The sequence below is a fragment of the Oryctolagus cuniculus genome, chromosome 7 (genome assembly GCF_964237555.1).
Source record: "Oryctolagus cuniculus chromosome 7, mOryCun1.1, whole genome shotgun sequence".
Taxonomy (NCBI): domain Eukaryota; kingdom Metazoa; phylum Chordata; class Mammalia; order Lagomorpha; family Leporidae; genus Oryctolagus; species Oryctolagus cuniculus.
This window is the reverse complement of record NC_091438.1, coordinates 150,557,808-150,577,178: the sequence shown is the minus strand read 5'-3', so window position 1 is coordinate 150,577,178 and position 19,371 is coordinate 150,557,808. Positions and strand designations below refer to the sequence as shown.

At 56.4% G+C, this 19,371-nt stretch overlaps 1 protein-coding gene across 1 annotated transcript; it reads right to left on the bottom strand.

Moving 5' to 3' along the window:
* Positions 1-10,082: 10,082 nt before the first annotated feature.
* PLA2G2D (phospholipase A2 group IID) lies at positions 10,083-17,546 on the bottom strand. Its single transcript, XM_002716049.5, has 4 exons — positions 17,199-17,546; positions 12,579-12,723; positions 12,052-12,161; positions 10,083-10,882 (listed from the first exon to the last, which is right to left on the bottom strand). The coding sequence occupies exons 1-4, from the start codon at positions 17,236-17,238 to the stop codon at positions 10,737-10,739; spliced, it is 441 nt and encodes a 146-aa protein (XP_002716095.1). The 5' UTR covers positions 17,239-17,546; the 3' UTR covers positions 10,083-10,736.
* Positions 17,547-19,371: the final 1,825 nt, after the last annotated feature.

Below are 19,371 nucleotides of genomic sequence, written 5' to 3'. Positions count from 1 at the left end.
CCTCTGCCTCTCTGTGACTCTACCTTTCAAATAAATATTTTAAAAAATTTATTTATTTTATTTCAAAGTGTCAATTGCACTTCTACAAATGTTGCTTTAGGTGTGCTATTAGTCATCACAGATCAGGGAGAACATACGGTATTTGTCCCTTTGGGACTGGCTTATTTCACTAATTATGATGTTCTCCAGATTCGTCCATTTTGTTGCAAATGACTGGATTTCATTGTTTTTACTGATGTATAGTATTCTATAGAGTAGATATCCCATAATTTCTTTATCCAGTCTTCGGTTGATGGGCATTTAGGTTGATTCCATGTCTTAGCTATTGTGAATTGAGCTGCAATAAACATGGGGGTGCAGATAATACTTTTGTTTACTGATTTCCCTTCCCTTGGGTGAATTCCCAGTAGTGGGATGTCTGGGTCGTATGGTAGGTCTGTATTCATATTTATGAGGTATCTCCATACTGACTTCCACAGTGGCCTTACCAGTTTGCATTCCCACCAACAGTGGATTTGGGTCCCTTTTCCCCCACATCCTCACCAGCATTTGTTGTTGGTTGATTTCTGAATGTGAGCCACTCTAACTGGGGTGAGGTGAAACCTCATGGTGGTTTTGGTTTGCATTTCCCTGATGGCTAGAGATCCTGAGCATTTTTCATGTGTCTGTTGGTCATTTTGGTTTCCTCTTTTGAAAAATGGCTTTACCCACTATGTCACAGCACCGGCCCCCAAATAAATAAATCTTCAAAAAATAATATAAGAAGAGCAAGTCTGACCCCTGAATCTCTAAAAAGATAAAATGAAAATAAAGTGTGGTGTGGGGGAGCCTGGCCTCTGTGAAAGCCAGTGGCTGTTGGAGGTGCCCCAGGCATCTCAGGGACCTCTGGACCCCGGCTCCCAGAGCCCAGGAGACCCTCTGCAGCTGCGGGGCCAAGCGTGGGGTCTCGTAGCCCACCTCACCCAGAAACCGCACACACCCCTCACAGGTGTTCTACAGATCAGAGTGTGGGGCAGTACAAGTACGAAGAACTAGACACTGGGTTCTGGTCATGACCTTGACCTTGGAGTGGACTTGCAGGCCCCTTTCCCTTCCTGGGCCTCTGCATTTCCACCTGCACAAGCGCTATGGGTCGGGGACAGTGTTTTCAGGCTGCAGTCCTGGTCCCTTCGTGGGTCATAGAACCAGAGCAGTGGGCATAGAACCCAGGGGCTGTCCGGCAGGAAGCCCAGGACATCACTGGGTGTGGCATTGCCAAGGCAACCACAGGCAGGACGCAAAATTCAGCAGATCTACAGCAGGCTGATTTTTCAGTTGATCATTCTGTGTGGCCCGTGAATGTTATAAATATCCCAATGGCCCATGGGAGACAAAAGGTTCCCCAGCCCTGGCTAGAGGGCCGTACCCGTGTGTACACGTGGGTGTGTGGGTGTGTCTGAGTCCACAGACGACCACAGCACAGTGCTGCTCCCGCAGCCGTGCCTGTCGTGGCTATGTGCGCGTGTGTGCGTGTGTGTGTGCGTGTGTGTGCATGTGTGTGTGACATTCTGTGAGTTGCCATCAGAACGGCTTTGAGAAGCCCTTGTTTGCATGACTCTCAGTGCACTGTCTACATTACTGGAGTGCTGCTTTAGAATACAGATTCCCAGGCCCTGTGGCAGCCATGGCTCTGATTCACTGGGCTTTCCAAGGCAGTCCTTCCACCTGCCCGGGCCTGGGCAGCCTTTGAGCTCACCAGAGTTTCTCTCGGCCTTTCTGTCTCAAGTTCAAGGTGTCAGCAACTTCTGCACCAGGGCCTTAATTACCCCACATCCAGGGCTCCCCTGGGCCCTCCTCACCCTGCTCTCCAAACGTTGATCAGATCCTGGTTTCTCTCTGGGGGGTCTCCAAGCCTCCGACAGCTTCAGTCCCAACATAATCAATAACCACCCAACCCAGGGACTGGAGGTGAACACAGGGGCCTGGATCCTCAGGGGGACGGAGATCCAAGCCCCTGAGTTGAATTGTGCAGAGCTTGTGTGGTGCACATTTTATTTTACTTTTAAATTTTTATTTATTTAAATGGTGGAGCATCAGAGAGAGAGAGAAAGAAAGGGACAGAGAGAGGTCTGCCGTCTGCTGGTTCATCCCTCACATGACTGAAGCAACCAGGCTTAGGCCAGGCCGAAGCCAGGAGACTGGAACTCCATCCAGGTCTCCCACAAAGGTGGCAGGGACCCAAGCACTTGGGCCATCTTCCGCTGTCTTCCCAAGGAGCATTAGCAGAGAGCTGGATCAGAAGTGGAGCAGCCGGGACTTGAACTGACACTCATAGTGGATGCTGGCATCACAGGTCGGGGCTTAGCCTGCTGGACCACAGTTTTAGACTCAGACGCGGTCTTCTAGATGTTTTCGTGCCGTGAGACCTCAGGCCTGTGATTTCAGTTCTTGCAGCCTCGGTTTCCCAAGCTGTCAAAGGGGCTACTACCACCTTCCTCAGGATACCGTGGGGAGTGTGGAGTGAGAGGACCCTGACGGCCCAGTGTGCCTGGCCTGCTGTGGGCACTCAGCGAATGACACATGTCCGGGGAGAGGATCGCCAGCCCTCAGCCCTGAACACAAACCTAGGAGCCGAGCTAGGAGTTCCTGGCTGCCCCATGAACCACCACCATCCTGTTTGGGGCTGCTGTCGATGATATCATTGTATTGGCCTCATTTAGGGGAGCATGGGGCGGGGCCCTCAGGAGTGAAACCCTAACCAGGCCCGGGCAAGTGTCCCCACAGCTGTTCTCTGGACAACACCTCTCATTTTTACCTGCATGGTGCCCTAAGCAGGGAGCATCTGCCCCATCTGCAAAACCCTGCCGGGCACCTGGCCCGGCCCCCATCTTCCTCCTCAACGGTCTTTTCCAGCTTCCCCAGCAGAGGGCGCTCTGCCCCTACTGAGCTCCCAAACACCCAGGGTCAGGCCTTCAACACAGGTGTCTTATGCACCTGCTCGTGCGAGGCCTGAGCTAGGCCCCGGGGACCCCACTTCCAATCAGTCACCCCTCAAGAGGCTCAGTCTAAGGAAAGGACACACGGGGGACACCCGAGTACCTTCCTGTGGCCAAGGAATGTTGAGCTGGACCCCAAGGCTGTCGCCTACAGGTGCCCGCCAGGTGCCCTGTACCCCATCACGCTGCAGCAAGCTGTGCCATGCACTGCATAGGAAAGGCCCAGACCCACGGTCTCAGCACTGTCTGTCCTGCTCAGAGAACCCAAGTTCAAGGGCATGGCACGATCTCTGTTGGCACGGAGAGGGTGGAGAATGGGGGCGGTGCTGAGAGGGAAAGCCCTGTCCAGAGAAGGACTGCCTTGGAAAGTCCAGTGAATCAGAGCCGTGGCTGCCACAGGGGCTGGGATCTGTATTCTAAAGCAGCACTCCAGCAATGCAGACAGCGGTCAGCCGTAGGGGCACCGGGGGCAGAGACAGTGCGGGGAGGCTGTCTGGGTCATTTGTTTGCTTGAAAGTCAGAGTTACAGAGAAGGAGAGCCAGAGGCAGAGAGACAGAGAGAGGTCTTCCATCCGCTGGTTCACTCTCCAAATGGCTGCAATGACTGGGGCTGGGTCGGTCCAAAGCCAGGAGCCAGGAGCTCCTTCTAGGTTTCCCATGTGGGTGCAGGGGCCCAAGGACCTGGGCCGTCTTCCACTGCTTTCTCAGGCTTTCAGCAAGGAGCTGGATTGGAAGTGGAGCAGCTGGAGCTTGAACTGCCCGTATGGGATGCCAGCACTGCAGGTGGCGGCCTAACCCACTACACCACAGCGCCAGCCCCTGGCATGCTCTTTTGTTATTGCCGGCCCCAAGGTAAGTGAGGCCTACCTGACACCCTTGCTGAGATCCGCAAGAATCGCCATCCGAGGATGAGGCCACCTGCAGTCCTGGTTTTCCAGATTTCTAAATTTGGGACAGGGTCCCAGGGGTCAAGGCGCAGGAGGCGTGTCCTCCCGATGAGTGGAGCATGTCACCATCACCATCTGCCCAACATACATGCTCTTTGTAACTTTCTCCTTTTATTTATTTTACTTGAGAGGTAGAGTTACAGACAACGAGAGGGAGAGAGAGAGAGAGAGAGAGAGGTCTTCCATCTGCTGGTTCACTCCCCAAATGGCCACAACAGCCGAAGCTGTGCCAATCTGAAGCCAGGAACCAGATACTTCTTCCAGGTCTCCCACTCGGGTGCAGGGGCCCAAGGACTTGGGCCTTCTTCTACTGCTTTCCCAGCCACAGCAGAGAGCTGGATCAGAAGAGGAGCAGCCAGGACTTGAACGGGTGCCCATATGGGATGCCAGTGCCACAGGGGGAGGATTAACCTACTGCACCACGGTGCCAGCCTTGTCTCTTCACCTTTTATAACGACGTTTTCCTAACACATGTCACTCACCTCCCTACTTTTTGAGCACCCTTGCCACTGTGTGACCGTCTTCTGGATGACTCCAGGTCACTGTGGTAGGACCCCCGCACCCTCCTACAGTTGCCCCTGTTCCTGGCCCAGCACAGAGCTGGAGAAAGGGGGGAGGTGCACCTTACAGAGAGAGAAGTTGCATCTCAAAGTCTCGCCTCACCACGATTCCACGGTGGCAGATGCTAAGACCCTGCAAACATCCCACGTCTGGGGTTCGAGCAGCCCTGACTCGGAGAACCTGAAATCTGTGCAGCTGCTGTGGCTAACTGCTGATGGAGGGAACTCGGGATTTTGCGTCACTGGTTTCCTACAAATAAAAGCTTCCGGACGCCGAGATTACTCAGGTTTCAAATAAACTTTCCAGGTGTGAACCTGGAGCCTGCTGTCACCTTCCCGAAGCCCCTCCTCCTCCCGATGGCTGTGCTGTCCTCTGGCACATCGAGGGAGAGTTCTAGAACTTTGGCTCGTGCACCTGCCCTCTGCGTAGAGCTCCCCAGACTTGTCCACACGTGATGAGTCTCGGGGTTTCCAAACCCAGGCCCCATGTCGAGTCTTGCAGCAAGCATCCCGCTTAGGCTCCCCCTCCCGGTGCTGGAGGTGGGACTTGAACCCGGATTGTGTTAACCCTGTGCGGGAGTGCTACGGGTGTCCCTTCTTAGGCGTGAAGAGACTAAGGCTCAGGGCAGGGAGTTTGTTCCTGGGGCCGTGGCTGCTAAGCACAGAGTTGGAACCCCAGAGCACCCTGCTGTGCCAGGGCAGGGACCACCCCTGCCCCAACGGGGCCCAGGCGAAACCTCAGCCAGTGTGGCTGCTGTCCCACGCAGGGCAGCTCCTGGCTGGGGGATCCCACAGGCTGCCCTGGCCCCCGAGCCACAGAGACACCCCTAGGCGACGTAGAGAAGGAGGGGCTGCTGCCTCTGCTGGATCGTGCCCTGGGTGAGGAGGAGCTCTGTAGGGGCAAAGCAGGGAGCATCAGTAACTGCCGCCACGGCTGCTGTGCCACGGCGGCCACGGCTGCTGCCACTTGTGGTCGTACCCAGAAGAACCACGCTGCTGCAAGAACAGTGCCCCGGACTGGGTCTGTTTCCCCACCCGACAGCAAGCCCAGCGCTCACAGGCATCTGTCACTCGTCCCTTACAACACCCCGTGAAGACCACGCGATGCTTCCTGCGGCACAGGTAAAGAAACCGAGGCTCAAGAGTTGCCATGCTTGTCCCCAAGAACCCACGGCCAGCAGTCAGGGGACCCCGGTTCCAGCAGCCCTGGGGGTGGGGCTCGCAGCCCACACTCTTTGTTATGATGTAGAGTGCTTCTCCCGCCTACCTTCCTCCCCAGAGTTAAGACGGACAGGCTGCGGTCCACGCCAGTTTTTTCTTTTCTCACGTTATCTGAGCCTTTTCACTTTGGCCGCTGATGAGGAGGAAACAGTTTCCCTCCACCCTCTTGGGCTTAGTCATGGGGGCCTGCAAATTAAACTAAGAAAAGAGAAACTACGCAGTTTTTATTAATATCCATGTGCGCGGGCATTCGCAGAAAATGAGCAGGAAACACATGGGAACAAATGGAGGATGTGAGGTCTGTTTATGCAAACTCCTCGTGGAGCCAACTCCCTTCTCTGATGACGAGAATGGCTCTCCGCTCCCGGGACTCGGGAGGGCAGGGGGAGCCCCTCCGGGGGACCTGCCGCCCTGCCTTTAGGCGGGTCCGGGAGGGCCAGACTGCTGCTGCGCTGTTGATTCTTGGAGGCCTCCAGCTCCGACCCCCATGCTGCACGGGCGAGCCCCTCTCAGCCCCATGGAAACATACAAGAACCTCCCCCACCCCCTCGGGGAGCCCAGGGTTAAGCCACAGCTGCTGGCTCCTTGCCCTGCCTGTGACAGGTGACAATCCTGTCCTGTGCCACCCCGATGCCAGCTGTTGGCTTTCTGTGCTGTGGGGGAGCAGACCCAGGCTTAGGGGTCCTAGAGCCACACCTCCCATGAGGTTTGAGGGGCTGTTGTGCAGGGCCTGTGCCCCCACCTGCGAAATGGGGACAAGAGCGCTGATCCGCCGGAGCTGCACACTGCGAAGCTCAGAGGAGTGATGAATGTGAGGGTCTTGGCAGGGCCCCGGGCCGGCTCCTCCTCCCTCTCTGCAGTTCCCGTATGCGGGGCTGGGGAGGGCCACTCCCCAGAGGCCAGCAGCAGAGCTGGGACCGCCCACAGTTCCTGGGCAGGGGAAGGGATGGCTTCCCTCCAGCCACAGCCCGGGCCCAGGCCCTGCTGGGAGCCCCAGGAGGGACAGCCCACCTGGAGGACACACTCTCACTGCAGGGGTCTCCTGGGAGCAGGTGTGCCGGGCAGAGGGCTGCTGGCCCACACTCCACGGGGAGAGGGCTGGGTGGGAGTTTGCTCTTGGTGTGTGTGTATCTGTCCTTGTCTCTGAAAGTTTATATCTATAGCTCTATCTCTATCTATCTATCTATCTATCTATCTATCTATCTATCTATCTATCTCTATCGATCTATCTATGTAGTAAGCTAGGTTAAGGCAATGGGGAGTGACCAGCTCTGGAGGGGGCGGGGCCAGTCTTGCCAGAGAGGCTGCCCCCGAGGAAGTGCTGGCCGGGAACCTGAAGCTGAAGGGGACAGGGAGGCCCCTTGGCTGCCTTCTCAGACCTGCTTTGAGCTCTCTCGAATTATCTCAAAGCCTCTTTATTTATTCAAACACACACGCACGCACGCACACACACACAGGCATACATATGCATGCACGCACATACACACACATGCACACACACATACACACATATGCACACACATACACACACATGCACACACACACAAAGCAAGAGAAGACTGCAAGTGGGAGAGAGCAAGCCAAGTCCCCACGCTGGGCTGTCCTGGTGGCACTGGGGTCAGGGTGGCTCCAGGGCTGACCTCAGAAGTGAGCAAGGCTGCCAGGGACCCGAGTGTGACTGTCCCCCGGTCTCCCTCGCGGAGACACTGAGGCAGGTGTGGGCAGCAGTGGCACCCAGCCTCCCCTACACACCCCTGCCAGGGCCGGGAGGGTGACAGGACATGGGGTTTGGAGAGCAGGACCCAGCTGCACAAACCGAACTGGACGCCGAGTTGCCCTGGCCACCACTCTGTCCCCACAGTGCGCCCTGGGCCCGGTGGCCCATGGGTAGGAAGGGGCCAAGGGTGGCAGGAAGTCTCCTAGCCCTGAGGACTCTCCTGGGGTGGGGGTGATCACCCTTTCCCCCAGCTTTCTGCCTTCTGCACATCCCACCCCCACTGTGTGGTCCCTGAGAGCATCCCATCCCCCACCCCCTCCAGGGGCCCCCAGGACTGAGTCAGGGACAGGCTGGGAAGGAGTGTGGGAGGTAGGGTGGGACACGGCCCTGGGGCCAGAGAGACCTGAGTTCAAATTCCAGCCCTGGCACCCATCAGCAAGTGACTCACTGGGGAGGTTCCGTTTCTGCAGCTGCAAAACGCGGGCGCCAACCCCAGCGTCCTGAGGCAGTGCGGAAGCTGGGGCACAGCGCAGGTGTTCCGTGGCCTCTGCCCCCTCCCCAGCCCCAGGGGTCTCTGAGACCCCGAGCCAGCAGGAAGCAGGGCTGCGGCATCCTCCCGGCTCTGCCTCCCTCAGTCCTGTTTTGTTTTGTTTTGTTTTTAACATTTCTAAAAGCCAGAATTACAGAGAGGAAGAAACAGAGAGAGGGAGAGACAGAGAGAGAGAGAGAGAGAGGTCTTCCATCTGCTGGTTCACTCCCCAGATGGCCATAGTGGCCATGGCTGGACCAGGCCAGAGCCAGGAGCCAGGAGCTTCATTCAGGTCTCCCATGTGGGTGGAGGGAACTAAGCACTCGGGCCATCTTCGGCTGCTGTCCCAGGCCATAGCAGAGAGCTGGATGGGAAGCGGAGCAGCCGGGACTCGAACCGGTGCCCAAGTGAGTTGCTGCCGTTACAGGCAGTGGCTTCACCGGCTATGCCACAGCACCAGCTCCCATCCGGGGTCTTTGGGTGAGGCAGGTGGAGCACCTACGCTCTCCTGGGACTCGCTCCTTCCTTGGTGCCTCTTGTCCGATTTCAACAACTAGGAATTGGTTCAGTGCAAAAGTCACAGGGCTGGGGGAACCCACGACCTGGCTGCCTGAGACCCCACTGGACCATTCTGCTTCCTGACCCCAGGTTCCACGACTTCAGCAATCTGAGTTTCATTCATTCATTCATTCATTCACTCATTCAGCAAGCACCTGTTGGTCACCCACTGGGTGCTGAGCCTGCGGCAGGCGATGAGGTGGTCACAGCACTGCCCAGCTCCCCGCCCAACCGTGCCCACCTGGGACCAGGCATGTTCGGTCCTCAGCCCTGGGCTTGCCCCCCCAGCATGGACTCTCTCAGCTGCCCCCTCCCAGGGGACGGACACCGACCCTGCTCTGTCTCAGATGGAAACAAAGCCCGAAGAATCTCAACCAGCCAGGGTCACCCCGTGGTCTTGGGCCACCGCTGGTTTAGGGTGAGCAGTCCTGAGGGTGGCCTGCGATCAGTGAGGGGATACAAGGAAGAGACAGCGTCTTCTCCTTCGGGTGCTGTGGCCTGAGGTCTGGAACCACGGCTGCCATCTTGGAGCCATGAGGGAAGCCAGCCGTGGGCAGAACCAACACAGCGCGGGTGGCCCAGCCAGGAGCAGGAAGGGAACCGGCTTCGATGACCCCACCAAGCTGTGGCAGAACCGTATTTGGTGCTCTCGTCTGGACTCCTTGTTACGGGAGGTTATACGTGTCTTCATCACTCCAGCTTTCAGATGGACACTTCTTGACCCAACGGGATGAGATCTGGCAGCAAAGCGGGAAGAGGCTGGGCCACAGCTGTGGCTCCGCCTCCATGCTCTGCGCCTCAGGTCCCTGCATTTTAAGATGGGGACGATAATGCCACATGTACCAGCACTGAGAGAAAGAAGACAATGTCCCTGAGCCCCAGGGAGCTCTGGCGGACAGACAGGAGTCACCCGCTCCTGGTGCTGTGTCGTGTCGTGAACGAGTGGAGTCTTACTCCTCTACAGCTGGGTGGGAAGAGGGCACCACTGATCGGCTACTCTCTCCTCCTGGCCTCTCCAGAGGTGACGACGGAGGTGGTCACTACGTAACAGCGCCACTCATCCTGTGGGGCCCATGGAAGGGGTCTGAGCCCTGCTGGGCAAGCTAAGAGCTTGATCTTCACAAATCTCATTCAGTACTCACGCTGAGTACTCTTATGTTCATCTCTGCCTTCCACACAAGGAAGCAGCTTCCTTGTGTAAGGTCCATGGGGAGTCAGTGGTATAACTCGAAGAATAGATAAAAAATAGATTCTAGCACAGCCTCCCTCCCTCCGTACCAATATCCCCCCACCCCGCCCCGAGAGTGCGACACAGAACGGGAATCTGAACCCAGAGCCCAGAGTTCTTAATTCCTGTTAGACTGCTTCCCCCAAGCCACCGAGTTTCAGGACAACAGCTCCGTCAGCCGTCACACGGATGTGTGTCACCGACGGCAGAGTGTGGGTGGTCCCAGGCGTCTCTGTCCTCTGACTGGCAGCACAGTTCATCCAGTGTGAGTGACAGAGTGTGGGTCTTTCGGTGAGACAGGGAGCCGTCGGAAGCCAAGTGCCCGGTACATAAGGCCCCAGAGAGCGTCTTACGCAATTGATTTATTGAGGGAGTGCTCTCCACAGAAACCGGCAGGGAACCAGGAAAACAGGCCAGGCCAGGGGGAGACAGGAAGCCGAGTGGTGGCTCCAGGAGGAGCCTCTGGGGCGTGGTGGCGCCGGATCCCGGGAGAATTCTGGGAAGTTGCAGCACCAGGAGCTCCTGCCCAGAGGTGAGGGGCTGGGCAGTTACCCCTCTCATGGTGCCTGTGTGTGTGTGTGCATGTGTGTGTGTGCTTTACTTATTTATTTGAGAGTCAGAGAGTGGGAGAGACAGAGATAGTGGGAGAGACACAGAGAGAGAGATCTTCCATTGCATGGTTCACTCCCCAAATGCCTGCAACAGCCAGGGCTGGGCCAGGATGAAGCCAGGAGCCAGGAATACAATCTAGGTCTTCCACATGGGTGGCAGGGGTCTAAGTACTCGGCTATCAAGTACCCAGAGAGCTGGATCAGAAGCAGAGCAGCTGGGACTTAAACTGGGGCTTGGCAATGGGATGCAAGCGTCGCAAGTGGAGGCTGAACCCTTGCAACACATCTGCGCCTCGCCACGGCGTTACTGTCTGCAGGCCATGGTGGCCCCTGGCAGGTGGAGGCGGGCGTGGGGCGAAGTGGGTCTTGGTGCAGACGGGGCGGCTCCTGCTAACACTCAGGGGCCTGGCCGCTGCAGCGGGGCCGCCAGTAGTAACGCAGGTGCTTCTGGTAGGTGTCCAGGTTGCGCTTGAAGCAGAGGGCCACCTCCTTGTCACAGGCACACAGCTGCTGCTCACACCAGCTCCCCTTGTCCGCTGTGGGGGGAGGGGCGGGCTTGGTGTCTGTCTCCCTCCCTGGGGCAGGGCTCAGACCTCTGGAGGCGGTGCAGCCCCCACTCAGTTTTGGAAGAACCCAGCCCAGCAGCCTTGACTCTCGCTGCACATCCCTGGGCCAGGATGAAGCCAGGAGCCAGGAACGCAATGTGGATCTCCCACATGGGTGGCAGGGGCCCAAGCACTTGGTCCCCCCGTGCACCCCTGCTCCTCTGCTTAGCTACTCCCCATTCCCTGAGCACTTATAGAGCACCCAGGAGGACTCAACACAAGGGACACGGGGGTGGGGGTGGGGCGGGAAGCAGATATTGGAGCCCTGCGAATAAGCAACCTGGGCCATGAGAAGCAGGGAAGATTCAGGGCTGTGAGATCACGCCAGTGCGTCAGGGAGCCGCTGAGCTGAGATCTGAAGGGTCCTCCAGAAAGCTGGGCTGGGCTGGAGGCCGAGCGGTTCCGGGCTAGTGGAACAGTGTGTGCAAAGACTGCCGGGAAGGGGGACCCCGGAGCTCCAGCTTCTGCAAAGTGGGGATAAGAGCTCCCCCTAGGGGCTGTGGTAGGAAGGCACACTCTAGGCTCACAGTAAGTGTGGACATTATTATGACGCCCTCCAGGACAGCGGCCAGCTGCGATGGGCCCTTCGGACTCCCAGCCCTGGGACCCGCTGCCTTTCTCCAAGCTGCCGAGGCCGGCCCTGCCACAGAGACTAGGGGACCTGGGTTCGGGGCCAGACTGTCATTTGCAGGCCTGTGACACCTCAGCAAACACTCCCCCACTCTGGTTTGGGTTCCTGGTGTACAAGATGGAGGTCCCCAAGGTTTTGCTGCACCCTCGCTGGGCTGTTCCCAGGGCTGACACCCAGGCAAGCGAAGGCGACGACCCAGGCCCCTCTGTGGTTCAGAGTGCGCCCATGCCCCCAGGGAGGCTCACTCCGGTCTCCCGCTCATTCCTGCCATAACTCGACGAGGGAGATGACGATGTGGTCACAGGGCTGGCGGTGGTGGGCCTGGCTTCCGGATGCTGGAGGCCCTCTCCCCAGCTCTACATCGCCCAACCCAGGCCAGCTGCTGCCCCAGAACCCCTGAGAACAGAGAGGCTGGGCGGCCTGTGCACGGTCACCCAGCCTGTGCCAGCAACGAGGGCCCCACACTCACAGCACTGGACGTGGCCCTCGGCAAAGGTGTATCTGTAGCTGTCCACGAGCGGGTGGCAGCCGTGGGTCTTCTTCAGCCTGGCATAGCAACAGTCGTGGACCCGGCAGCACCTGCAAGGGGAGCGTGGGTATGGGGGAAGCAGGGTCCCCCGCCGACTCGGGGCTCTGTCTGCCCCCAGCTGCCCCCTGGAGAAGAGCCAAGGCCTGCAGGTGTCCAGCCTTCCCATGAAGCCAGGAGCTAACACTCACTGAGAATGTCCAGGCCTCTGCTTTCTCCACGCACCCTCTCATCCTCACAACCACCCCATGATGCAGGTGCTGGTATTAGCTCCATTTCACAGATGAAGAAACCGAGGCACAGAGAGGTCAGGCCACTTGCCCCAGCTCACACGGCCTGTGAGCTGTAGCTCAGGGGAGCGGGCCAGGCCTGGCTGACCCCAGGGTCAGCATGAATCCGCTCAGTGAATGGAGGAGTGGAGAGGAAGGGAGCGAGTCCCAGGGTTGGGGGCAGGCCTGGGGAGGGGTTACCAGTCTGTGGCGTCCTTGGGTTGGCCTCTGCCACCGATGCCGCAGTGACAGCCGTAGGACCAGTAGGAGAGGATGGGTGTCTTGTTGGTCACTTGCTTGACCATCTTGTTCAGGTTCAGGATCCCTCCCTGGCCTGGAATCACACCTGCCAGGCAGCCAAGGGGCCAGGGAAGGGGTGAGTCTCTGGGAGGGCCAGGGGGCACTGCTGCTCTGCCCTCCCAAATGAGGGGTCTCGAGTGAGAATGGTGACAGAACGATGACAACTACTACGGCTGTTAGAAATAGAGGATGGCGGCTGGCGCTGTAGTGTAACGTGTTAAGCCATCACCTGCAGTGCCGGCACCCCGTATGGGCGCCGGTTCAAGCCCTGGCCACTCCACTTCCAACCCAGCTCCCTGCTAATGCACCTGGGAAAGCAGCAGAAGATGGTCCAGGTCCTTGGGTCCCTGCACCCACATGGGAGACCCAGAAGAAGCTCCTGGCTTTGGCCTGGCCCAGCCCTGGCTCTTGTGGCTGTTTGGGGGGTGAACTGGTAGATGGAAGATCTATCTCTCTGTCTCTCTCTGTAACTCTGCCTTTCAAATAACTAAAATAAAAATTATTTTGAAAAAAGTAAAGTGATGCTGGGCACTTGGCCCAGTGGCCCTGGGCTCAAGTCCCGCCTCCAGTCCCCGACTCCAGCAGTCTGCTCTGAGCCCCGGGAGGCGGCACGTGATAGCTCATGTGGATTCCTGCCACCAACATGGAGACCTGCATTGAATTCCAGGTTCCTGCTTCAGGCTGGAATCCCAGCCACTGTGGGCATTTCAGGAGCGAACCAACAAATGGGCACTCTCTGTCTCTGTGTGTGTGTCTGTTTCTCTGCCTCTCAAATAAATAAGTAAAAAGTGTTTGAATTTAAAAAATATATAGTGAGAGTTATCAAGTGCTCAGTATGGATCTTTTTGCATTGTAAGTTCATTGACATCACCCTATGAGATAAATACTATTTTTAAATAAGTGAACTTCTAAATGAACTTATTCAGAACAAGTAACTTTTTAAATAATTCTAGATGTGCAGATAATTCACACAGATAACACAGAGAGCTCCTACGCACCTCTTAGTGTTAGTCTCTCTTAGTGTTACTGGCCTACATAATTACAGTGCATTGTGAAAACTAAGAAACTACCATTGGTTTTTTAAAATTTTTTTTATTATTTGGAGAGGGAAAGAGAGAGAGGAAGAGAGAGAGGGATGTCCTATCCGCTGTTTGCTCCCCAAATCCCCACAACAGCCAAAGCTGGCCAGGCAGATGCCAGGAGCCAGGAACTCGAGTTAGGTCTCCCGCAGGGGTGGCAAGAACCCAGCTGCTTGATCCACCACCTGCTGCCTCTTGGGTGCCCATTCGCAGGAAGCTGGCATTGGGCACAGAACTGGGACTCAGTTTCCGTCACCCCAGATAGGAGATGTAGCACATTAAGCACGAGGCCAATTCCCTACCCTGTCTGTTCCTTGCCTTGTCTTTTTACAAAAGCTTTATTTGAAAGGCAGAATGACCGAGAGAGAGGAAGAAAGGGAAGAGGATCTTCATCTGTTGGCTCGCTCCCCAAGTGGCCAAAGTAGCAGGGGCTGGGCCACGCAGAAGCCAGGAGCTGGGAGCTCCTCTGGGTCTCCCTCATGAGTTCCTGGGAGCATTGACAAGAGGCTGAATTGCAAGCAGAGTGACCGGGACTCGAACCAGGCGCTCCAATATGGGAAGTGGCAGCTCTAAGCCTTGATGCCTGCCCTGCCCCGTTGTGTTTTGCTTTGTTCTTGCAAAGCACAGAGATAGAGACAGAGGCATGGATGCTAGTTGTGATTCCCTTGCTACAGACGAGCAGACAGAGGCTCAGAATCTCGCTCAAGGTCACGGTGACTGATAATGGAGCCAGAATTGGAACCCAAGGCAGGCCAGGTCCCTCTGTCTCTGAGCATGGAGGTCTTGCCCGCCCATCACAGGAGGAACACCCCTTCCACTCTTCTTCCTGCCCCTGTCCCATCCTGCAGGGAAAGCCCAGTGCTGAAGATGGCCTTGTGCGGCAGGGTTTGGGAACCAGCGCTTGCGTTCCAGACCCACCAGCTGCTGGTGAGAACTCACCTCGTGGGAGGGAAGCGTGCGTGGTGCTGAGTTAGGATATTGCATCAAGGGGTCCAGGCAGGTTGGAGAAACAGACAACAAGGCGACAAGGGGCTGGACACGGAACCCAAGAGGTTCTTCAAGAACACGGGGCGCGCACGTCCTCCCGCCCCCAAGCTCAGGCACAGGAGGTCATGCTGAGCGCGCCTCACACCAAGTGAGTAGGAAGCAGGAGGTGAGCCCCAGGTTGGCGGAGGCGGAGATGGGGAGTGACTCGAGCCAGGGCAGAGAGAGATCAAGATCCCGGGCAGGTGGCCTTGGCCTGCACATGACAGCTGTACCGGCGTGTCGCCTCCCATCGCCACCCCCGACTGGCGTGGTGGCTCCAGCTGCATGGGACATTAGGAAGAAACCCTGCCAAGCCTGACTGTGGCGCTGACGACCCAGGCCCGCTGGAGTCTCCTGCGTTCCGTGTTCAGGAACTCCAGGGAAAAATGAATTAGAGAGAGAGAGAGAGAGAGAGAGAGAGAGAGTGAGAACCTGTCTTGTAGACCAGAGACCTGAGTGCAGAACCTTGCCTTTCCGGGTGCCCCGTCCCCCTTCTTGTCTATAATCTCACCCCTTCAATCACGGCTCGGAGACTTACGCCAAACTCATAGCAAAGTGAGGCGCCCGCCCGCGGCAGCCTTGGGCTCAGGGTGCTGTGGGGTGGCCTCGCTTCTCGTGACTTCGGAGGGAGGAGAACCCAGCCTGAGCAAGGGACGCAGCCTTCGGGGCGCTGGCTGAGCTTGCCTGCGCTTCCTGCCTCGGGTGCTTTCCTCATCCTTTGGCTGCCACTCCGCGGGACGGAGCCCCTTCTCTCCGGTGAGGGCAGAGAGGCGGTCACCACCATTTTCTGTGCAGCGCCACGTGAGAAGCCATTGCCCCCTTGCCGTTCCCGACACTTGCTCAGCTCTTTGCATCTGATTGCTCAGGAGAGCCTTTCCTAGAATCCTATGAACAGCATGCAATGGTGCCCATTTCACAGATGAGAATGTAGAGAGGTTGGGTGTCTTGGCCAGGGTGACACTGCCAGATGACTATAGGGCCAATGCATTTGAGTCCCCGTGGCATATTGCTGCTTCTTCTTTATAAAAGACTGGTTTATCTTATTTGAAAGGCAGAGTTACAGAGAGAGGGAGAGATGGGATGGGGCAGGGGGTGGAGACAGAGAGGGAGAGAGAGGGAGAGAGAGAGTGGGAGTGAAAGAAACAGAGAGAGAGACAGACACAGAGAGAAAGATCTTCTGTCCACTGGCTCACTCCCCAGATGGCCGCAACAGCCAGGGCTGGCCCAGGCTGAAGCCAGGAACCTGGAACTCTGTCTGGGTCTCCCCTGTGGGTAGCAGAAGCCCAAGTACTCGGATCACCCTCTGCTGTTTTCCCAGGCACATTAGCAGGGAGCTGCATGGGAACCCCAGCAGCTGGGACTCCAAGAGGTGCCCTTCCTTGTGGGTTGCCAGCATCGGAGGCGGCAGCTTAGGCCACACCACAGCGCACTTTCTCTTTACATGTGAGGGATGAATTTCTGTAACTGACCGCAAATCTCCTAATGGATTTCACTACACCTCTGAAGAAGGCTTTCTCTGGAGAGTCCTAGACCACTTTTTACCAATGCAAATCTCTCCAACTAGCTCCTGTTTTGAGAGATGAGTAAGCCAGTTTGCAACCACAATTTTCCATCTCATCTGCTAAACACGGAGTGCACTCTGTCCCCTCCCACAATGACCAACAGAACCCTGTTCCCAGGAGCCAAGGTCATCGCACAGCAAGCTAAGCCACCGCCCGCGACGCCAGCATCCCGTATATCAGAGCACAGGTTCCAGTCCTGGCTGCTCTGCTGCCAACCCAGCTCCCTGCTAAAGCAGTGGAAGATGGCCCGAGTGCTGGGCCCCTGTCACCTGGCTCCTGGCCTCTGCCTGGATGTGCCCTGGTCATCGAGGCCATTTAGGGAGTGAACCAATGGATGGAACAGATCTCTCTCTCTCTCTCTCTCTCTCTCTCTCTCTCTTCCCTTCAAATAAATTAATGAATCTTGAAAAAAAATGAAAAAAGAACTCTCTTCCTAGGTGCAAAGACGATGAACATGAAAGGGTCCTAGAAACAGAGGACTATGCTAATGTGAAGGATCACACCCAACCTCTCTATACTCTCATCTGTAAAATGGGCAGAGAGACGGTGGGCAAGGGGAGATGGGGCACCCATTTCTGTAATCTGTGTCCCGGGCACCACAACCAGCAGCCCAGCAGGCCCAGGGGCTGGACTCCCAGCTCCCCGCCATCACGGCAGCCAGAGGGACCCCCAGAGCTCTCTGGCCGAAGCCACCATCCCAGGGGCCTGGCATCAGGATGAGAAGCAGAAGTGTCGGGTCTAGGGAACCAGGGCACTGGGGACCAGAGCAGCGGCAGCCCAGTCCAGGGAAGCGAACCCAGGGCTTCCCAGCATCCCGCCTTCCCCTCCCAGCTGCGGGTCCTGGCCCGACTCACCAGCCATCACCAGTAGCCCGCACAGCAGAGGAAGCTCCATGACCCCGGCGCCGAGCCGTGCAGTGGCCGCTGGAAGTCCCCTTGCACATAGGCAGCCTCTTATAGCAGACAAGCCCGCATCCGGCCCAGCCCCAGCTCCAGGGGGAGCGACCTGCTCCTCTGCTTCCTCTTTCCCCGTGCCAGGGAATCTTGGCAACTTGTTAAAAGTTTTACTTATTTATTTGAGAGGAGGAGAGAGAAGGGGGTGGGGAGCTGCCGTCCACTGCTTCACTCCCTGAATGCCCTCGATGGTCAGGGCTGAAGCCAGGAGCCAAAGCTCACTCCGGGTCTCCCAGTGTGGGTGGCAGCGATCCAATTACTTGAGCCAACACCACCGCCTTCCAGGGTCTACACGGGCAGGAAATGGAATTGGGAGCCAGAGCTGGATATCGAACCCAAGTACTCAGAGGAGACCCGGGCACCAGCACCAGCATCCCACTGCCAGGCCACGCACCTGCGGCTAGAGTTTTAAATGTTAACATCTGGGTTTTTTTCCTTTTTGATAAAAGAAACATACTTGCAGTATAGAAGATGTGGAAAACATGATCAGTAAGAAATTTAAAATCACCTGTGCACCTGTGAACATTTTGTTATGTACTCTTCTGGCTCCATTGCCATCGGTCCACTTGTAGCATACGCAAGGGTACTTCAAAACATCATGGGAAATAGAATTAAAAGGTAAGTTTGTTTGAGTGCAAAATTTTTCCAAATCCATGCATAGTTCTTTCATAATATGCATTTTCCTGTGAACATTTTAAGAACTCCTTGTATGTGTGGATTTCAACATTTTCGTAGCACAATAAACATCGTTTAATTCCATTTTCCACGAATTTTTAAAGCCCTTGTGTCCATATGCATGCATGTTTGTCTGCTGTCTATCTCTGTATTTTCCCCTGACCACATTAGGAAATGTTTTATGTAGTATTTTTTTTTTTTTTGACAGGCAGAGTGGACAGTGAGAGAGAGAGACAGAGAGAAAGGTCTTCCTTTGCCATTGGTTCACCCTCCAATGGCCGCCGCGGCCGGCGCGCTGCGGCCGGCGCACCGCGCTGATCCGATGGCAGGAGCCAGGAGCCAGGTGCTTTTCCTGGTCTCCCATGGGGTGCAGGGCCCAAGCACCTGGGCCATCCTCCACTGCACTCCCTGGCCACAGCAGAGGGCTGGTCTGGAAGAGGGGCAACCGGGACAGAATCCGGTGCCCCGACCGAGACTAGAACCCGGTGTGCCGGCGCCGCTAGGCGGAGGATTAGCCTAGTGAGCCGCGGCGCCGGCCTTTATGTAGTATTTTTAAAAGCGATTATCTATCTATCTATCTATCTATCTATTTAAAGGCAGAGTAACACAGAGAGAGGGAGGGAGGGAGGGAGAGAGAGAGAGAAAGAGAGAGAGAGAATCTTCTTCCATCTGCTGATTCACTCCCCAAATGGCCACAAGTTTCCCCTGAAGCCAGGAGCCTGGACCCTCATCTGGGTCTCCTACGTGGGTGGCAGGGCCCGAGCACTTGGACCATCTTCTTTTAGTTTCCCGGGTGCATTAGCAGGAAGCTGGATCAGAAGCAGAGCAGCAGGGACTTGAACCTCATGGGACGCCGGCATCGCAGGCGGTGGCTTAACCCACTGCGCCACAACCCCAGCCCCTCATGTAGTGCTTTGTAGCCTGTCTTTCATCACGGGTATAACCTGAACATATTTCTATTTCATTCAATGTTCTTCTGCAGCAAGATCATGAAAGGCACTTTATATTCCACGGTTTTTCCAATGAATCCCGACGTGACGGACAGACGGGCTGTTGACAATTTTTACTGTTCTAGATCTCAGTGCACGAGCTGAGTTGTTTCCTAACATGAACTTGTTGAGTCAAAGAATAATTGAGAGCAACTGATGTGTGCTGGCACCTTAGCCCGCGGAAGATCTCGTGGGAAAACTAACGAGGCAGAGGACGCAGCCCAGCCCAGGCCAGGAGGAAGAGCTGATAGCATCGGCAATGTTCAGAGACACCAGCCTTGGGGACTCCATGGATGACCTTGAGCACGGAAGATGGGATTTGTTTCTTGAGGCTTGTACAGGACTGTTCAAGGCCAATGCCGAGACTGACCCTTTGCTGCCAGCCAGTCAGTCCACCGAGAAACCGCACC

Excerpts from the sequence above, each read along its gene's own strand:
- PLA2G2D (XM_002716049.5), bottom strand. The coding sequence starts at position 17,238 with ATGGAGCTTCCTCTGCTGTGCGGGCTACTGGTGATGGCTG. Across the intron at positions 12,162-12,578 it reads CCCAAGGACGCCACAGACTG|GTGCTGCCGGGTCCACGACT; the intron begins GTAACCCCTCCC and ends CTCCCCTTGCAG. Across the intron at positions 10,883-12,051 it reads CGAGGGCCACGTCCAGTGCT|CGGACAAGGGGAGCTGGTGT; the intron begins GTGAGTGTGGGG and ends CTCCCCCCACAG.